The 18,340-nt window shown below is 42.7% G+C and overlaps 1 protein-coding gene across 1 annotated transcript; it reads left to right on the top strand.

Annotated features, from left to right (window-relative positions):
* Positions 1-914: 914 nt before the first annotated feature.
* Positions 915-15,975, top strand: col9a2 (procollagen, type IX, alpha 2; the record flags this gene model as incomplete). The annotated part of the gene is made up of 32 exons (XM_083981950.1): positions 915-986; positions 2,300-2,374; positions 3,276-3,311; positions 3,423-3,485; positions 5,282-5,335; positions 5,640-5,675; positions 6,595-6,618; positions 6,742-6,795; positions 6,924-6,977; positions 8,322-8,372; positions 8,457-8,513; positions 8,657-8,710; positions 10,324-10,377; positions 10,519-10,572; positions 11,051-11,104; positions 11,202-11,255; positions 11,411-11,464; positions 11,559-11,612; positions 11,701-11,754; positions 12,750-12,794; positions 12,892-12,945; positions 13,039-13,092; positions 13,175-13,228; positions 13,325-13,396; positions 13,712-13,747; positions 13,879-13,923; positions 14,337-14,369; positions 14,512-14,658; positions 14,754-14,808; positions 14,964-15,152; positions 15,245-15,322; positions 15,770-15,975. 32 exons carry the CDS (start codon positions 915-917, stop codon positions 15,973-15,975), a joined length of 2,076 nt encoding a protein of 691 aa, XP_083838076.1.
* Between the last annotated feature and the right edge of the window lie 2,365 nt (positions 15,976-18,340).

The raw sequence follows: 18,340 nt of genomic DNA, 5'->3' as shown, positions 1-18,340 counted from the left end.
AAGACGATGCTGTTCACAGGTTTTGTTGACAAAATGAGAACTGTCTCCTCCCCCCTCCCTGACTGAAACCCTTCGATTCCCTCCCTGCTGCTGCTGCTGCTGAGAAGGTTTCCAGCTCTCTCATCAGTGCAGGAGAACTCACATGAAAATGCTCAGAGCTGTTTACACCTGCATGCAAATGATGGCCTCAGGGTGAGAAGAAAACCCAACAACTCTGAGTCATGTTTGAGAAGTGAGACAGGAGAAGAGAAGGAAACATGTTCAGAGACAGGTGCTCTACATGGTCGGTGTAATCTCTCAGGTTTCATTCCATTGGTCCACTCCCACAGCCTCGAGGGTGGGGGCTTGGTCACTGCTCTTCTCTGATTGGCTGCAGGACCTTGTTTAAACATGTTAATTATTCATAAAGCGTCCAATCACAGTGCTTGAACCTGCCCTTTTTCTTGCATATTCAAAAAGTCTACGGCTGCCTCAGATCTCAGGTGTGTGTGTTTGTGTGTATCTATATATAGGTATGTGTATGTGTTTGTGTGTGCGCTTTCCACACTATGGGTTCATAGAGAATATTTCTCCTGCTTCCAGGGGCCCGCAGTGGGACAGGATTTCACCTCTCTCTCCCTCTCTCTCTCTCTCTCTCTCTCTCTCTCTCTCTCTCTCTCTCTCTTCCCACCCCCCATCCCTCCATCCATCCCTCTCAGCTCTCAGCCCTCTCCTCTCTCCTGAGTGGGTTTTTTCGGGGCTGTGCACATAGCCCCACCACCTCTTCCTTCCCTCCCCCCCCCCTCTTTCCTCTCGTCCAGCTTTGCTCCACCAGTTCCGCACTGTGCCGGCCTGGAGAGGAGTAAAGGAGCGGAAAGAGGAGCGAGAAGAGAGGATTTGGTGAACCAAGGAGAGACAGACAGGGGAGAGGGACCATGGCTGCTCTCTCTGCCTTGCTGAAGACCTGGGTTATACTGCAGACCTTGTGCCTGGCTCTGGCCCAAGTGGTGAGTGGACGGGGGAAGTTGAGCTCGACTCTGCTAATGGCTTTGCCTCTTTATTTTGGGGTTCAGTGAGGATAAGGGCCCCTGGAAAGGGCCAGCAGCCTCTGGAAGTGATGTGTTGGGTTGTATGCTGTCTAGTTGCTGGTTAAGGTGCTGAAATGCTGGCTTTATAGCATGCATGTAAAAAAACACACAAAAGATGAGTCTGAAATATGTTCACTGCTGTGAAGACAAAATGAAACCGGACTATCTATACTGTGGATTATCATCCTTATCGTGTATGGAGTCTTATCTCTTCTTAACTGAGGAGCTCTTATTGAAGGCGAGGATTTGTCTTTACCTGGGTACACTCGTTTTTCAAGAAGACTTTTATTCATGGAAAAATTGAGGAAATATTAAATATTTTGTTCACTTTTTCACTGGGAAACTAAGCAGCCATGCGAGAGATAGAAAATGCTGTGCACACACACACACACACACATACACACTTTTTGTCCACTGGGTGTGAAACCTCCTATTCAAACAGACACCGACATGCTATCTACTGGACCTCTGCTTTCACGCTCAAGGATTATTTTTACTTTTTAAATTTTGTTTTTCTTGAAGACTTGAAGAATTCAAAGTTGGATTATCAGCTGATGGACGGGCTCATCCTCTGAGATGACACAGCACACAGGCTGAGGAGACAGTGAGATGGAGAGAAGGGTGTGAGGTGGTGGGGGGTGGATGGGGTAAACAGTGCCAGTCTCATGACCCCTCCTCCCACATTCCTCCTCAGGCTTTTGTTTTTATCATTCTGCTTGACCACTTTAATTCAATGTGAACACTAAATTTCCTCTTTATACAATTGATATAGTTTCTGCTTGTTTAGTAACAACCTGTCCTGGATGGGCTGAGATGATGTAGGTCTACTTTAAATCACAATTTGAAAGAAAAGATAAATAAATAAAATTATACATTATCTACATTTTTCTTATTATTTGTTATTGCCAAAGTTATCCAGCTAATCGAGCTAATGTGAATGAATGCTTTAACAGCATTAGCTGTTTGTCTTACACTGAATCAATACTAACTTTGGAGCATATTTCAGTATTTTAATTTGGTACATTAAACATCCAATATTAGATTTTTTTAAAAAGATAATAAACATGGTCAAATATCAACTCTACATTTCTTTATTAACATAAAGATAAAGAATATATCATTTTTTGGTATTATTGACTACATTATCACCATCATATTCATGTTCCTACACAATATTCTAGTTTTGTCTGTCACTATAAAAATAATCAAAATGTTCTTTCTGTGTGTTTCAGAGGGGTCCACCTGGACCTCAGGGCCAGCCCGGCCTGCCAGGCCCTTCTGGCACTCCTGGGTCAGACGGCATTGATGTGAGTATCCACACAAGTTTGCCCAACAGGTTGGTCACAAAGACCATCATTGTGCTGGAGAAATACCAAACCCTGTGCTTCTCTGTGATACTGGAGTCTTACCAGCAGGGGGCACTGCAAATGAAAACACACTGGTACAAAAGATCTCTGTTCCCGGCAGAGAGAGGGGTCTTTGAGAAGGGACCCTCAGCTCAATCCTCAGTTCTGTGTCACAGTAACGTGATACATTTGAGATATTCTCGGGGTTAACTACGTACAGCTTGTTTAAATATGTGGGAAATGGAGGCTGCTGGGCCAGTGGAGCAAGAAACACACGACCTGTAAAAGACAGGCTGCAGGGAACTTTTGATTCCTCATCAGTGATTCAAAAACAGATGTAAATAAGCATATGTTCTGATGAGCTTATACATTTCAGCCATGAACAAAGGTCTATCATTTTTGATTTTTATCACTGGCATCTCCTGCAGAAATGCTTAAGATCAAGATTCTACCAAGATGGAGCTGGTACAATTAGTGTTACAGTTGTTGTAATTTTCCCTCTAATTTCTAAACTGTAGCTTTTCCCAGTTGGCACATTAGGGCAATAACTTATCTATGTATTGTTTACACCATAATCACTGAAGCTTTGTGTTCCTGAAGAACATTTTAACAAGTTGTCACCTTGTCTCATTATGACTGCATGTGTGATGTTGAAATAAACACACCCTATATTTTTTTTTAAATGATTGACAATACAAACTTTGAAGTATTTTTAAAGCTGCGCCATTATTTTTGTGTTTACTGAAGGCCTACCACATCATATGTACCTTTTCCTCTTCTAGTAAATTTACAGATCACAGATAAATAATGTTAATTTTTTCATCAAGAGTCAAGAATGACATGAATCTCCATCTCTCTGCAGGGAGATAAAGGACCTCCTGGGCCCCCTGGTCCAACAGTAAGTTTCTACTGTGCTGTTTATTTAATTTTACTTGTCAAAAACTTTCACTTTTGTTTTATTTATGGCCTTGGTTATGTAAAAGACAATACTGTGTTTGTTTTAATGTAGGGACTTAAGGGAGAGCCAGGAGAACCAGGTCCTGATGGTCTACCGGGAGAGAACGGCATTGATGTAAGTAAACAGACTGATGTGGGAAGAAAGAAAGTCAAGAGAAGAGAGAGACGGATATGAAAATGTATATGAAACGACCAAAAACAAAAATGCTTCCCAAAAGAGACACTCTGAAAACAGTGTTATGAAGAGAGAGAGAAAGAAAACTGAGGAAACTTTTATTCTTTATTCTGCTTGTATATTCCCATGGGAAAGGTATGATGGGACTTAGGCTACTGTGTAAAAGCAAGTGAGTTTGACAGAACTGTCTTTTTTTAAAGAATACACACAGGGGGGAAAAAAAGGCCAAATATGTGTACAGTTTCTGAAAAAAATAAGTGTACACAACCAGACACAACACTTTTCAATTCTCTGTGTTGAATAAATAAGATTTATGAGACACTGAGAGAAGTGATTTAAAAATGTATGTTAACGTCACATTAATGTAATACTCTTTTAAGGGACCCTGTAGTGCTCTCTCCCACTAGTGATGCTGTAGATCACTGTTTATATGAGCCGGTCCCTGTGTTGTTTGTATCGCTTGTTGTACAACCACATGCTAAGGTTGCACACAGTTGTTTGAAACTGGGGAAGGAGGTTGAATGCACAATCACACCTGGAGGTACACTAAGATACTTCTGTTTCTCCCTGAGCTTTCAACTATGCCATTAGATCCTCATCAGCACCATCGTGAAGATGGAATATGATTTTTGATGATTTTTCCTCAGTGTAATTAGGGACTTAAAAGCATCATAGTTCTTTCTCGGCCTTGGCAATATCACTTTCATGAACACAATTGCAACTCAAGGTTAACAAACTAGATTTTTCCAGCCATAGCAATGAGCTGTTCTGTGTTGGAAAATGTTTATTAAACCTCAAGGATGCACAAAATTGTTTTTTTAATGAAAACTCCACATTTTACCTTTAGTACATTATGCAGTCACCAGGGTGGGCATACAAATAGCATCTTTAAAAATGTCATAAAAATGTATATTATTGAGCTAATGTTCAGATTTTCCTTGATTTTATGGCTTTTCTCTCCTCCCAATTTGGCGCTTTAAAGTTTCTTTTTCAATTGCAGATTTTCATATTCCAGAAGAGGTACATTTGCTGAACTGCTTTCATATCAAATTATCTTATTTGATTTCATGGTACTGCAGCAATGACCCTTGAACTCCAAATTATTAGTTTGTCGTTATAACAGTGAATTAGTAATTAAATCGTATTTCACTGTTCCAGTCATAGAAATGAGCTTTAAATAGATGTTTGGACAAATTAATTAGAAAAATGTCCTCTATAGAAAACTAGATAATAAGGTGGCTATACTTTCATGGTCGATCCGTTGTCCCTCACTGATTACTATCAAACCTCTAGTAATCACAGGTATTGAGAAGATGGAGATAAACACCCAGATGAGTGGTAATTGATTTTCAGTTCTATATAATAATCATAATTATTGTGGTGCAGCTTTCCTGAAGGCACTGAGTGTGAGTGGAGGGGGATGCCAATGCCTAATTGTCCCGTGCTAAAAAGAAACACACACAAATACACACACACATTCCTAAGAGATTTATCCTATAATCCGCCCTGGAATCTCAGTCTCAGGCTTGTTTCCTAATTACTTACAAGAACAGTGTCAACTTCGATCAAATGTGTGATTAGCCCTGTTGCAAGGTGAATTCAAGTCACATGTGGCCTGAGGAAAGCACAATGGTAACTGACGATTTCCTTTCCAAGGCCCTATTGTTTTGTTTTTTAACCTCCATATTCATGTTTAGTTTATCTACCTGCCCTCTTTCCTCTCTGTCTGTCTCCAGGGTTTGATTGGAGCTAAGGGTGACCGAGGTCCTATTGGGAGCCCTGGCCCTAAGGCAAGTGTCTAAACCTCCATCTGGATGGATAATTACAACGCAGCATTATACTGCTATCCTGCGGCAAAGCCACAACTTAAACATTTGCATGTATCACCTTTGGAATTGATGTTATGGCTGGAATAGACCTTCCTTTTTTCACAAGGCTCAGTTAAATAATATATATACTATATAATAATAAAAGTCAAAGAATCACGTTGCTTGTATGATAACTGCCCGTGAAGATCAAGTTTCACATTTTATAACATTAGGATACTGTCAGCAGTTATGTGCATGAGTCTAACTTGTTTTCTGATGTCTGCAGGGTCAATCTGGACCAAGTGGTGAGCCCGGCCCTCCTGTAAGTAAATGTATTATATGACAGATTTATGACTTAAATGTATACTTAGGTATAGGATTTAACAAATTTGATTGTATTACCTTAGATAGCTGCATGATAATTGTGAAATGACTATTGGATGGCAGAATATAGCATTGTTTAAGCCAAGTCAATTTCTTAACAAATTCACAACATATTATAACCCAGCTGGTCTCATAAGGCAACCTCCAGAGTCCCCTTTTCTTCATGCCTGAATGCCTGACCAGCTGTGCCCCCTTTTGAGTTTAGTCTACCCAGATGTGGCATATGCTCTCTACAGCTGACATTAGCCTTATCCCTATTCAAAGATGAGAAGTGCTTCCAATGATCCCCATGTTAAGCCCGTATCATCATGGAATGCTGCCGTGCTGACTGAATGCACAAGGCCAGTCAGTTCAGTGCAACGTTAGCTGTAACACAATTCTACACCACTGGGTGGTGCTGTGTGTCTATCTAACACACATCATCTAGATATTTAAACATTAAGTCCATAGTCACCCAATGTCATGCATGAATGCAACACTATTAGTTAAATCCTTTGTTTAGCATTAACAGGCGTGCTGTCTGGGGGCTCTGCTTGTACACGCAGCTGCCTCACGCTGCTCAGACAGGAGATCCTGCCCGGTGGGTTGTTCTTCCACCAAGAAGGCTTACTTACTTAATTACTTTTTTTTTCATAATTAATTCCAACCAAAAGACAGAGCAAACACACAACTGATTGCATTTTGTGTCTTTGTTGTTCTTGAGCACTGTTTATCCTGCACTCTGACATTGTACACACATGTTACTAAAATACTGTTGACGTTATTAATTGGCTTTCACACACCTTAATTGATACTTTGAGTGATTGGTTCCGCTGGTTATACAGTAATTTAACCCTTTGTCCTTTCTGTGCACACAGGGAGCCGGCCTTCCAGGACTGTCTGTAAGTAGCTTGTGTATAAGTAATAAACTAGAGTTTATTACTTAATGGCTGTGCTTTGAGGTGTGTACTCATTTTGTGGCCTTTTGGACATGTCCACATTACTCTTTGTGTCTCCCTGTCCAGGGCGCTCCAGGACCTATTGGCCTTCCAGGTGAAATTGGACCAAATGGACCAAAGGTAAGACAACATCCGCAGTTTGGTGCACTGCCTTTATGACTCACAAACATAAACATGTACCAGTGCTAGAATCCTTACCTTTTCAGTGTCGTATTTACAGCTTCTTTCTTTCTCTCTGTCATTTGCAGGGCATCATGGGATCACCTGGAGCTCCAGGACTTCCTGGACCTCCTGGCAAGCCAGTAAGTGTCCAAACAGACCACGTTACCCAAGAAGCATCTCATTCACCTGTCATCTCTCTCAGGTTGGACTGCAGCTTAGTGAGAAGTTGCAGTTGAGAGGATGAACAAAAAAACTGGTGCTTTCTCCGTTCATACAGTCCATAACAATAAGAGCATATGATATGATTCAAGGATAGAGCATTGTGCAGGTACTTGATGCTGTTTTTTTCCATCTTGCAGAAACATTAAAACTTTCTTTTATCTCTTTATATAAATGGTCTAATTACACCATTGTTTTCTCCCAAGATTATATTTTTTAACTGCTGATCACTTTGTTGTAGAAGAGGCCGAACGGAGTAGTTAGCTTTAGCAAAAATAGCAAAGACAGTGGATTTTTTAGGCTAATACCAATACTAAAACTCCTGAACATTTGAAAAGGATGACTTGGTGTTTTTATGCTGGTTTTGTTTTGAAGAATTGTGACCAGGATGTAAACTCAATTAGACATTGTACAAATATGCTAATATCAGTTGATACAGCCCAGCAAATTATAATAGCAACAATAGAAACATGGTGAATAAAACGGTGCCACTTGGATAAACTCAAACTTCAGCTGTCAGAAAGCTGTCAGAAAGCTGTAAATCATTTCATATCTGCGACTGATGACAGTCTTTTCATCAAGACTGGGGAGATCAGCTGTGAAAAGAGAGAGAGGTAAATGAGCTACCAGCAGCTCTTTGAACTTAATCAGCTATATAGTTACATCTAATTGCAGTTAACTTATATAATAGAATGAGATCACAGTGAGAAGGACAAACTCAACATAACAGCTAATGCTGTGTTAGAGTCTCATCTTTTCTGCACAACCAGCAGTATTTTTTTTTTAAATCTACTGTATGACAACCGAAATACCTAGCACAGCCGGAGCTCACAGGTCCCAGTAGAGACTAAGTGGGTGAGATATCACAAACAGTTCTGAGTGGTACACTTTCAAGTCTATTTTCCAATGGTGTATGAACTCTCCTGTGTGGTTCCAAGAAGGGGAGGAGGGTGTCTTCATTGAGAGTGATGTTCCCAGCCCAGGGGAGTGTATTTGTTTAGCTCTAGTGCCGTCATAGGGTAAATAAACCCCCATTAGATCAGTGGAGCTGTCTCATCTGACTGTAGCAGGAATACATCAGCCCCTGTAGAGATACTTTACTTTCTAACTCAATCTATAAACAGAGAGAAGGAAAGATGGAGGGAGCAATAGACGGAGAGAGAGAGAACGAGAGAGTGCTGGCTCAGCGAAGACCGTACAGGGAAACTGTCAGCCGTCTGTGACCAGGTGACTTTCTTCACCCATCTATCTATCTGTCTCCCTAGGGTCCTCCAGGGAAGTTCGTCGGTGGGGAAGAGGGCAGTGCAGATTTCCAGGTAAGATCTAATGACATCTGCTTTCTTGCAAATCTGTTTTGACACACTTTCCATAATCCCTTTATTTCCCTCTCTCGACAACAGTGTCCTCTTAACTGTCCAGCAGGACCAAAGGGCCCCCAAGGAATGCAGGGAGTCAAGGTGAGCAGTCTGTGTGTGTGTATGTGTGTGTGTGTGTGTTTGCTTCATGTTGCTCTGAAGAAAACTTTTTTTTTTCACTACCAATTTCTATCTTAAAATAGAAAACGGTTACGACACAATGCTGATTTATTGTTGCCTTGTAGGGACACAAAGGACGTGCTGGTGTTCTCGGAGACGCCGGCAGCATAGGAAAAACGGTGAGCTACACAATCACTGTTAGAAAGGATACACAAATTCACTTATACTTGTTCATGTTGTACAGTGTTGCACACTCACCCACCATTCAGGACCAGCAGAGGCGAGGATTAGCTCTAATGAAGCCCCCCGAGGCACATGACTGGCACTAATCTGGCTGCGATTAGTCAGGCCTGGCCCTGGCCCGGCAGGCAGCATGCAGTGAGCCAGATGAAAGGGGTGGTGAAGAGCCAGGTACATAAAGGGGAGGATGAGAGAGTCAGGGTTCGCGCAGCCCTCTCACCTCGCTGTATTAAGCAGAGCTAATGAGCACACAGTGGGCTCCGAGGGAGCGGCTAGCCAAGCCCCAGGAATTAGCCTCTGATCTTCCCACACAAGGAGTCTTCTGGCAGCGCTTACATGCACAAAACACTCACTGCACCAAGTTACCACTTCTCCCGTGCAAGTCAGTGTTATAGACGACCCGTTCTGACTCAAGGTGCTGCAGCTCTCCCCTTATTGGTCTTGATGATACTCGGTATGAGCTGTTCACATCCCCACCAGCTGTTTGCACTGAAACACAGAAAACATCTGTGGAGATGTGCTGGTGCAGTAGAACTGCAAAGACTTAGTAGATGAGTGAGATTAGTATCATATGTATCTTTAGAGGGCAGAAAAATAAAACGCGACCAGCTCAAACTGATTGATGACTTGAGTTTTGTTTTTGGTGAATTTTACTGGCCTGAGCTGAAGACGAAGCTGCTATGAGTAATGAGATCACAGATGCTAGTAGACCGATGAGACTAGCTCAAAATATATTTTTGTAGCTCAAGCCAACGGGCAATTAGCTTAGTTAATTGTTTCATCTTATTTTAGCTTAACTTAGTTCAGTATATTTTAGGTTATCTTTGTTTATTCTAGCTTAGCTGAATTTAGCTAACCTTATCGTAGTTTAGAGACTAGAAGCAGCACCAACATTATGCCCACTTTTAGGGTTTATAGATACAGTATACTTCAGCTGTTTTTTTTGGCAAACAGAAATCAGTCGCCCTGATCTCTTAGGCTCAGCCGGTTGTTTGGCTTCCTCACAGCATAAACAAGTTTGGACAAGTGACCTTCTGAAGAGAAGGTCACTGTGCTGGCCGACAGGGAGTTAAAGTAACTTCCCATAAACCACAACTTTTCATTTTAAAGGTTCAGCTTTTTTGTTAGGATATGTTTAACTTTGAGCCAAGCTGCTTCACTTATCTATGAAAGACAAGGTAATCACCATCAGTGTATTTCCCAAAATATTAATATAGAAAAATCTAAAACTATTCATATAGTAACACAGAGTTCAAGCTGTTCAAACAGGCTCCACTCATAACCACTTATTGAACCAGTTTTCCTTTGACAGTTTTTGGCCAGCATGGTATACAGTGATTAAAGACATCAAAAGCAACCAGTAACCATCATATACTTGTTCCAGATAGATTTTCTCTCCAGTTCAACATTTCTGAAGTTAAAAGTGAAGACCTCCTACAAGTTTGCCAAAGTATATTGAATGTGCATTGATCGGTAGCAGGAAACTGTGCTCCAGATAGCAGTATAGAATGAGAATAATTAATCAGCCTCCTCTTTTTATCTCCTCCACTAGGGTATCAAAGGAGAAGTGGGCATCTCTGGGGAACAGGGCATCCCTGGACCTCCGGTATGCTGTCCTCCTGTTTTCACATTGTCTCATCTCGAAACTGAGAGAACCCAGTGTTCTCATAATTTTCATGTGCTATGACTGGACCTTGGTTAAGGTCAGTGTTTGTCTTAACCTTGCTGTTCTTTGCTTCGTTATAAGGGTCCGATGGGCCTGAGGGGTTATCCTGGGATGATGGGTCCTAAAGGAGAGGCCGTGAGTACCACATTCCCTTTTTTTTTGTCACATCCACATAGCCTATAACTTTTTTGTCCTCTTTCTCTTTGGGTACAAGGCTGTTCTCATTCTTAGATGAGCACCAAGGAGGCGCAGCCAGACCTGCCCCCGCTATACAAACATCATCCATTACCGGCAATGGGGACATATGGAAATGATGCTAACACAAATCTCTCCCCTCCTCTAATGAGTTGGGGTTGTCTGGGTCCACAGTGCCTCCATCTGTAGTTAATGATCCGCTGTAGCCATCCGTCTTACTGTTAACATTAGCCACGTTAGCCAAGTTAGCGCCCCGGCTTAGTGCCAAAGCAAGAGTGGCTGGCTCTCTGTGTAGTTCCCATTAGTGAAGTGAGTTAAGTGCTAATTACCCCTTTATCACAATGAATAGTAGGCTACCGTGACTTAGCATCCTCCCTGATCTCAAGTGATTGATGGCACTTTTTTTGTTTTCCCGCAGGGGCCTAGTGGTTACAAGGGCATCGGCGGTCCTGTAGGAATTCCTGGGCCTCCTGTAAGAACACACACTCACACACATAAACACCATCACACAAATAGACTTTACTATTAAAAAAAAACAGGTCCTTAAAGTCTCTGTTTGTTGTTTGCAGGGTGAGGAGGGACCTCAGGGACCACCTGGAGACCCCGGAGACAAGGGAGACAAAGTAGGTGACTCTCCGAGTATATTTGCCTTAAGTTTGTTGCTACTAAAGCGATGGTGCAAGACAAAACAGCGAAACAGTTCTCAGAATATGAATGAGGACAGCAATTCTGAGGTGCTTTGCGAAAACATTGATGTTGATTTGCTCATCTTCTGCAGGGCGGCAGAGGTATCCAAGGCCCACAGGGTGCGGTTGGCAAAAAGGGAGAGAATGTGAGTGATTGTACTTTAGTGTGTGCCCTACACACAGTCGTTTTCAGAGAGTGTGCCAAATGAAGTCTACTGAGTCATCTGCCTGCTCTTTCAGGGTCTGCCGGGTATTGATGGAAAAGACGGCACACCTGGTATTCCTGGAATCAAGGTAAGGGTTGCCAGCCGTGATAATGATGAGTAACTTCAATCTCAGTAAAAGATTGCATTTTACTCTCCTTCCTTTCTTTTCTGTGCAGGGCGCCCCCGGACAGGCTGGGATACCTGGTCCCTCCGGTCCTCAGGGAACAGCGGTGAGTGATCCTTCAGTGTAATATTTGGGGGGTGAATTTGTTCAGCGATGACACTAAAGGCACATGCAAATAAGCCTTTCTGTAAATGCCTATTGTCACTCAGACCACGTAGGGGGTCAGTCTGTTTCTCCTCCTCAATTCAACTAAGCCAGAACACAGACAGAGGAAACCAGCGTGAAGAAGCCTGTAAATTTTGGTATGTTTTGTTCTCTGGGCACTCATCCAGGTTAACACTGACCTGGTGACCCAGGCTGTTTTAGAATTTAAACCACCTTGAAATAGCATTTTCTCTCCCACCGCGAGTGATTTATCACAATCAGACCAGTGGGTACACTCGTGTGTATGTGTGTGTTTTAGTGTGCACGTCATTCTGACTAAGGGGTAATGGAGCATGTGATGCACACTTTGCTGTGTGGTCATTGCAGTGACACTAACACTGCTGCAAACTCCCTCACTATAACTTCGGCTGCTTTATGCTGTACTGTGATATACCATTTCACCCACCCACACACACACACACACACACACACACACACACACACACACACACACACACACACACACACACACACACACACACACACACACACACACACACACACACACCCCACAGAATTACTGCAAGGAAACCTGCCGCAGTTTTATATGGCAATTGCAGACAGGGCATCTCGCCCTATTTTCATTATTATTATTACATAAGACATCAGCTTTATTATTACCTGCTACTGGCAACCGCATCCTAATATCCACATCCATTACCCAACAGCATTTTTAGGTTCACGCTCTGTATTTCAAACATATGAAATAAACTGTATAGTCAGAATACAGGGTACAGATGGAACGTTTTCTGTTGAGTTTTCAGCTTTATTAGATAGTAGAAAGAAATGTGCACCTGGAAACTATGTGGATTTCATCTTTACTTCCAGGCAGCCAGGATGTGTAAGATGTAACTTTGTAACAATGTATCTTTCCTCTCATTTTAATTCTCTCCATAGGGATTGCCTGGCAGTCCTGGGGCTAAAGGTGCATCCGGAGCTAAAGTAAGGTTTTAACCAACTCGTGTATTATGTTATGTCGTTATACTTCTTGCTCTCATATTTTTTTTAAACTCGTCTCCCTTATCTCCCTCCTTGTTAGGGCGAGCCTGGACCAAGAGGTCATGTTGGTCAACCTGGTGCCCCTGGACCTCTGGTAAACACACAACATTTCATGTTTTTTTTTTGTTTGTTTTTTTACTGCATATTGTGCAGTAGGGTGAATAATTGTACTTTTGCATCCTCATAGGGTGAACCTGGTCTTCCTGGTGAGGCTGGTATGGAAGGAGTTCCTGGACCCAAGGTACATATCCAAAATTATTACATAAAAACACCTCAAATGGCTCCTTGAAACCAGATTTACTCACCATGGCTGACTTCTGCAGGGCGACAGAGGACAGCGAGGAGAAGTTGGGCCACAGGGAATAGTTGGCAAGCCAGTAAGTTACACTGTGTCTCTGTATTGCTGTTTTAAAAACTATTTTACACTGAATTTGGACTGTTCTTTTAATACTATTCCTATTATCACCTAACAGGGAAGCAAAGGAGAGAGAGGGCCCATTGGCATCCCAGGTGCCCAGGGCCTTAGCGGAACCAAGGGAGACAAGGTCTGTGTCTGTGTGTGTGTGTGTGTGTGGTCTACAGTATGTGAGACATGTGCATTACTGGTCTGTGTTCAAACACTTTATAACAATTCAGTTACACAGACTTGTCCATTGGGGGCAGTGTTTACCCATGAATAAACGTCTCCTAAATCCAGCAAGTAATGTAGATAAGTAAGATAAATCAGATAATCGTCCTCATCCTCTTTGTTTTAGAGACTTTCTTACTTTGTGATCTCTGGTGTCACTGCCTCGAATTAACATTCTGGATATTATAACCTAGATTTGATCTGGATGTTCTTGTACCATCTTTCCTTACAGGGTTTCCAAGGAAAAGTTGGGTCAAAGGGAGATTTTGTGAGTAGAAATGTTGCTCTTTCAAACTTGGATGGTGTGAAACTTCATATACCAGCTCCATGCTGACAAATATATTTCTCCAGTCATCTCTCTCTCCGCCGTCTTCATCTTTTCCTCTGTGTTGCTTTTAGGGTGACCCTGGTGTTGAGGGATTGGCTGGCGAGAAAGGTGAAAAGGTAAAAAATCATTGCAGCACAACCTCAAGCTGTTTGAAAAAAATGTGTTATAAAGAACCACCAAAGTCTCTGAATGCACAAAACACTAAAACTTTGCGGCTTTAGATAAGGAGGTTTAAACATCTGGTTCTAAAGGCGGCAGAGCAGAGTGATATATAGCAGAAAACGTTTGAACCATAGAGAAGTTAAGAAGAAGGGGAAGTCTGCTTTTGAATTTGCATACAAATCCCCGTAATAATCCAGATGGCAAATGAGCTATTTACACGACAGTGAGGCAGCGATGCATGTTGCCTCTTTGAAGCCACATTTTTAGACATTAATTTACAATATTCATTCTTGAAATATGGCCCAATATCTTTGAAGCAGAAATGATAAGTGATGTGATGAATGTTTGTCTTTCTTCGCCCTGACAGGGTTTGTCTGGTGAACCTGGGCCCAAAGGACAGGTGAGGATCGAACTGTGATGGCTGTTCCATAACAATGTTTGATTGGACCTTGCTTTTTTACTCTCACAGATGATCTGTTCTCATTGGCCTCTTTCTTTACTCTCCATAAATTCACCCCGCTTTAATGCTCCTTTACTTACAGCAAGGAATCACTGGTGACTCTGGACACAATGGACCCACTGGAGACCCTGGAAAACCTGGAGACCAAGGACCACCAGGGCTGCCAGGTCCTCGGGGCCTGAATGGAGAACGGGGAGTCCCAGGAATGCCTGGCATTCAGGGCTCAACAGTAAGTCTATACTAACCCTTTGACTGTGATTCCTGGTATATACTATATCTGCTGTTGCCTCTTTGTGATGCTAAGTCTCCTCTTCCTCTCTCCAGGGACGTGATGCGTCTGACCAGCATATCATTGAAGTGGTGTTGAAGATGTTGCAGGGTGAGCGTCTAGACCTGGATATTCACCTTTGATGTCTATAGGGGAGATTAAATTAGCTCATTCACCAAAACTACTTTAATCTCCTGAGCTATCAGGTTCCCATCATGCAATCAGGCAATTTAATCAAATTGATTATTCTGTCTCCTGTATTATAGAGAGGCTAGCGGCAGTGGCAGTCAGTGCCAAGAGGGCTGTGCTCGGTGGTGCAGGTGTAATGGGTCCTCCTGGGCCTCCTGGACCTCCAGGATCACCTGGTCCCCAGGGACCACATGGCTTAACTGGTACCCGTGGCATCGCTGGTATCATCGGAGCACCAGGACAGATCGGAAACACAGGGCTTAAAGGTAAAGATGGACAGTGTGGCATATGACGAATGTGCAGTTGTGAGGACAAGTTTTTAAAGGCACCTGACCATGTGACTTTTTTTGCTCCCCAGGAAAGAGAGGGCCAAAGGGAGATAGAGGAGATCCTGGTAAACCACACCCAGGACCACCAGGACCCCCAGGAATACAAGGTAAGAGCTAAGGCCTCCCACAGCTTGGATGGGATTCTGTGAGATTTGTGGACTTACTTAAACCATCAACAGTCTTAATATGCAATTTTGTCCAGCGGGTAAGAAGAGGAGGGCTACAATAAGTAACTGAAGGACTTGACATTATAGCGGTTGCCTCAGGAGAGCCTGCTCAAAGGCATTTTAAAAGCATCATTAACTCCAGTCATTTAACAGATGCTCTTGAATGAGAATGTAATAGGACTGCAAAAGTACACACTAATTCAAACTGTGGAAAACACACTCACACTCCCCTGCGCGCACATACACACACATTAAATATATGCGTACATACAGCGCACTGAACTGAAGTCTGGAGTGGAGTTTCAAAGGATCAGTGAATTTTAATCACCTTGACCCCTGGAGATCTGTTTAAGGTTTTTACTGATGTGGAACCGTCTCCCACCACAGGTCCTGCTGGTGTGGATGGTGTAGCCCGGGACGGTAGGCCCGGAGAGAGAGGACCTCAGGGATCAGCCGGAGAGGCCGGTCGCCCCGGCAAGGCCGGTGCAACGGGTCTGCCGGGCTTCTGCGAGGCAGCCATGTGTCTGGCCGCATCAGCATACACCTCCCCGAGACTACAGGAGGCGGGAACGATCAAAGGACCCAATGTCTAGAGACCTGTCTCTCCATCAGCAGCTCACAACACCTGGGAGAGAGGAGGGGAGGGAGAGAGGAAGAGGAGGAGGAGGAGAGGGAGAGAGACCACTCCTCTCAGCCGGACAACATCAGGAACGAGGGACGGGGGACAATAATAGTGACTGGATGTATGGTGCCCCCCTCCTGAAACTCACAACCTAAAGTTTTTGACTGGTGGGACATACTCTGATCTTAATCCCCAACATCACCATGACAACAGCAGCTCACAGCCACCCACAACGTTTTTGAATTCTCTAGTGTTTTTGGATGGTGTCAGTGTCAGTCCCATCAAAAATATCCCGGCCCCGTGCCAGCAGCGAGAGAGGAGCAGATTTACATCGCATCTCCTCGTCTCCCACCACACTGAGAGCGGCTGAGAGGCGAGCATGGTGAAGGGTGCTTCTCTTTTACACCGAGGTCACTTTAAATGGTTTTTTATATATGCAATATTTTGTTGGAGAGTGTTTTAAAGTTGAAATGCCCTGTCTTGTCTTGCAACATCACACCTGATGCCTTTTAATCGTGTACAAAAAGGACCAATAAATGATTGCAGCCTAATGTCACACTCAGTGCTGTATTGTAAAATGTAGTAGTTTCATCAGTCAGCTTGAGTGAAATCCTTGATTTACCTCGTGTACATTGCTCCCCCTCCCAACCCCCCCCCTGCTTTCCACCCAAGTCTCATTTTAGAAACTAACGACTAGCTTTATCTCTTCCTCTTGTTGCCTGGCAACAGCATATCCCGATGGGCACTCCCATCTCCCACAATGCAGTGCTGTAAATCTTTGTAAATGTGTGTTGATTATTATGTAGAGAAAAAGGAATGGGTTACGATATGCACCAACAAAAATCCTGTGTTAATGAATCCAGTGAATAATAAAAAAGTGCAGACAGAAGTAACGACTTTTCCTCAAAACGAATCAGTTACCAGTCCGAATGTGCCTCCTATGCCACTGTCAACTGTCCACAGGGTGTAACCGATTTAATAACTGATTTATTTTCATCAACAAAAGCTATTTATTGTTCTTTATATAATCATCTGTAAAGAGGGTTTTTGTCTGACTGTTCAGGTAAACCCAAACAAATAAAAAGGAACCTTTTGTAAAATCTAATGTTCTTCTGTATCATGTGGGGAATGGAAATGAGTCTCTTTAGTGTGGCTCACCTCTTTCAGCTCCTTTCATTTTCATTTCTTCAATTCCAGATCTTTAATCATACCAATTCATGCATGTAAATAAACTCCCATGCTTCCAAAGCTGCAGATGCTCAGCTTTTTTTCACATTCTTGCAGCACCAAGGACAAAAGTTCCACCGCACTAATGAGACTACATTTCTGGCAGCGAAAAAAACCAAAACAAACAAAACCACACTTGCACAAATCTGCTTTCAAAATGTATGTTTTTTTCCTCAAATGTTTCATAAAACAACTTATGTAAGGCACATGGGTTTTTGCAACAATGACAGTAAAGCGACACATGCACAGGTAGAGTTGATGGATTGCTGAACGGGCCTACTGGGGCTCAGGAGGTCAGTGGGCCCTTGGGCCAGAGCCTCATTTTGAAGTGACAGTTAACGTTTCTTGTTGAGAGTCAATCAAATAACTACTGTATAAAGGGGCACACAGCGACCACAAAGAGACACAAAAGGCTACAACAAAGAGACGCTTAAGGACCATAAGGAAAGATAAACCCTCAACAAAATACATAAACAAACCACGAAGAGAGAAACAACTACATGTACAAAGGGACCATGCAACTTCAACTTTAGTCAGGATGCACTCCTGAGAGATGGGGGTCTTTTACATATCTGTGCCCAGGGCCCATTGTTTCTTAATCTGTCCATGGAGGAACAACAGTGAATAGTGTTTGATAGTGTTACAGCACAGGTTATCATAACAACACCATACAGCCTCTTTGAAAAGCAGTTTAAGGCTTAATATTTCCCACGGGTTGGCTTGTGAGAAACAAAAGTCGGACCATGGCTCATAGTTTTTAAAACTGCCAATTTAGATGGTAAGAGATGGTAATGATTCAAAACTCCAGAGACTTACAGATATAAAAGCGACAAAAATAACAGAGAAAACCCTAAAGTACAGCACCGTGTTACACTACAAAAGACACTTCTGATGCTTTTCCAAACATTTTCTTTATCTTTATGTACTGTTGTTGGAGCTTGGTGGCCTTACTCAGAGTGTTGTATTACAGTACCTGTGGTGAAAAGGCTCAATTATTGCTCATATTTTCATATTTAAGTGGCTTGTGAAGCAGACAGATGGCTATTACAGCTACTTTGGAATATAAAACGAGATGAGATGCTTAAAAAAATGGTTGCACTTAAAAGTTA

The sequence above is a fragment of the Trachurus trachurus genome (genome assembly GCF_905171665.1).
Source record: "Trachurus trachurus genome assembly, chromosome: 11".
Lineage (NCBI taxonomy): Eukaryota > Metazoa > Chordata > Actinopteri > Carangiformes > Carangidae > Trachurus > Trachurus trachurus.
Note: the sequence above shows the minus strand (reverse complement) of the source record. Positions and strands in the feature narration are given on the sequence as shown.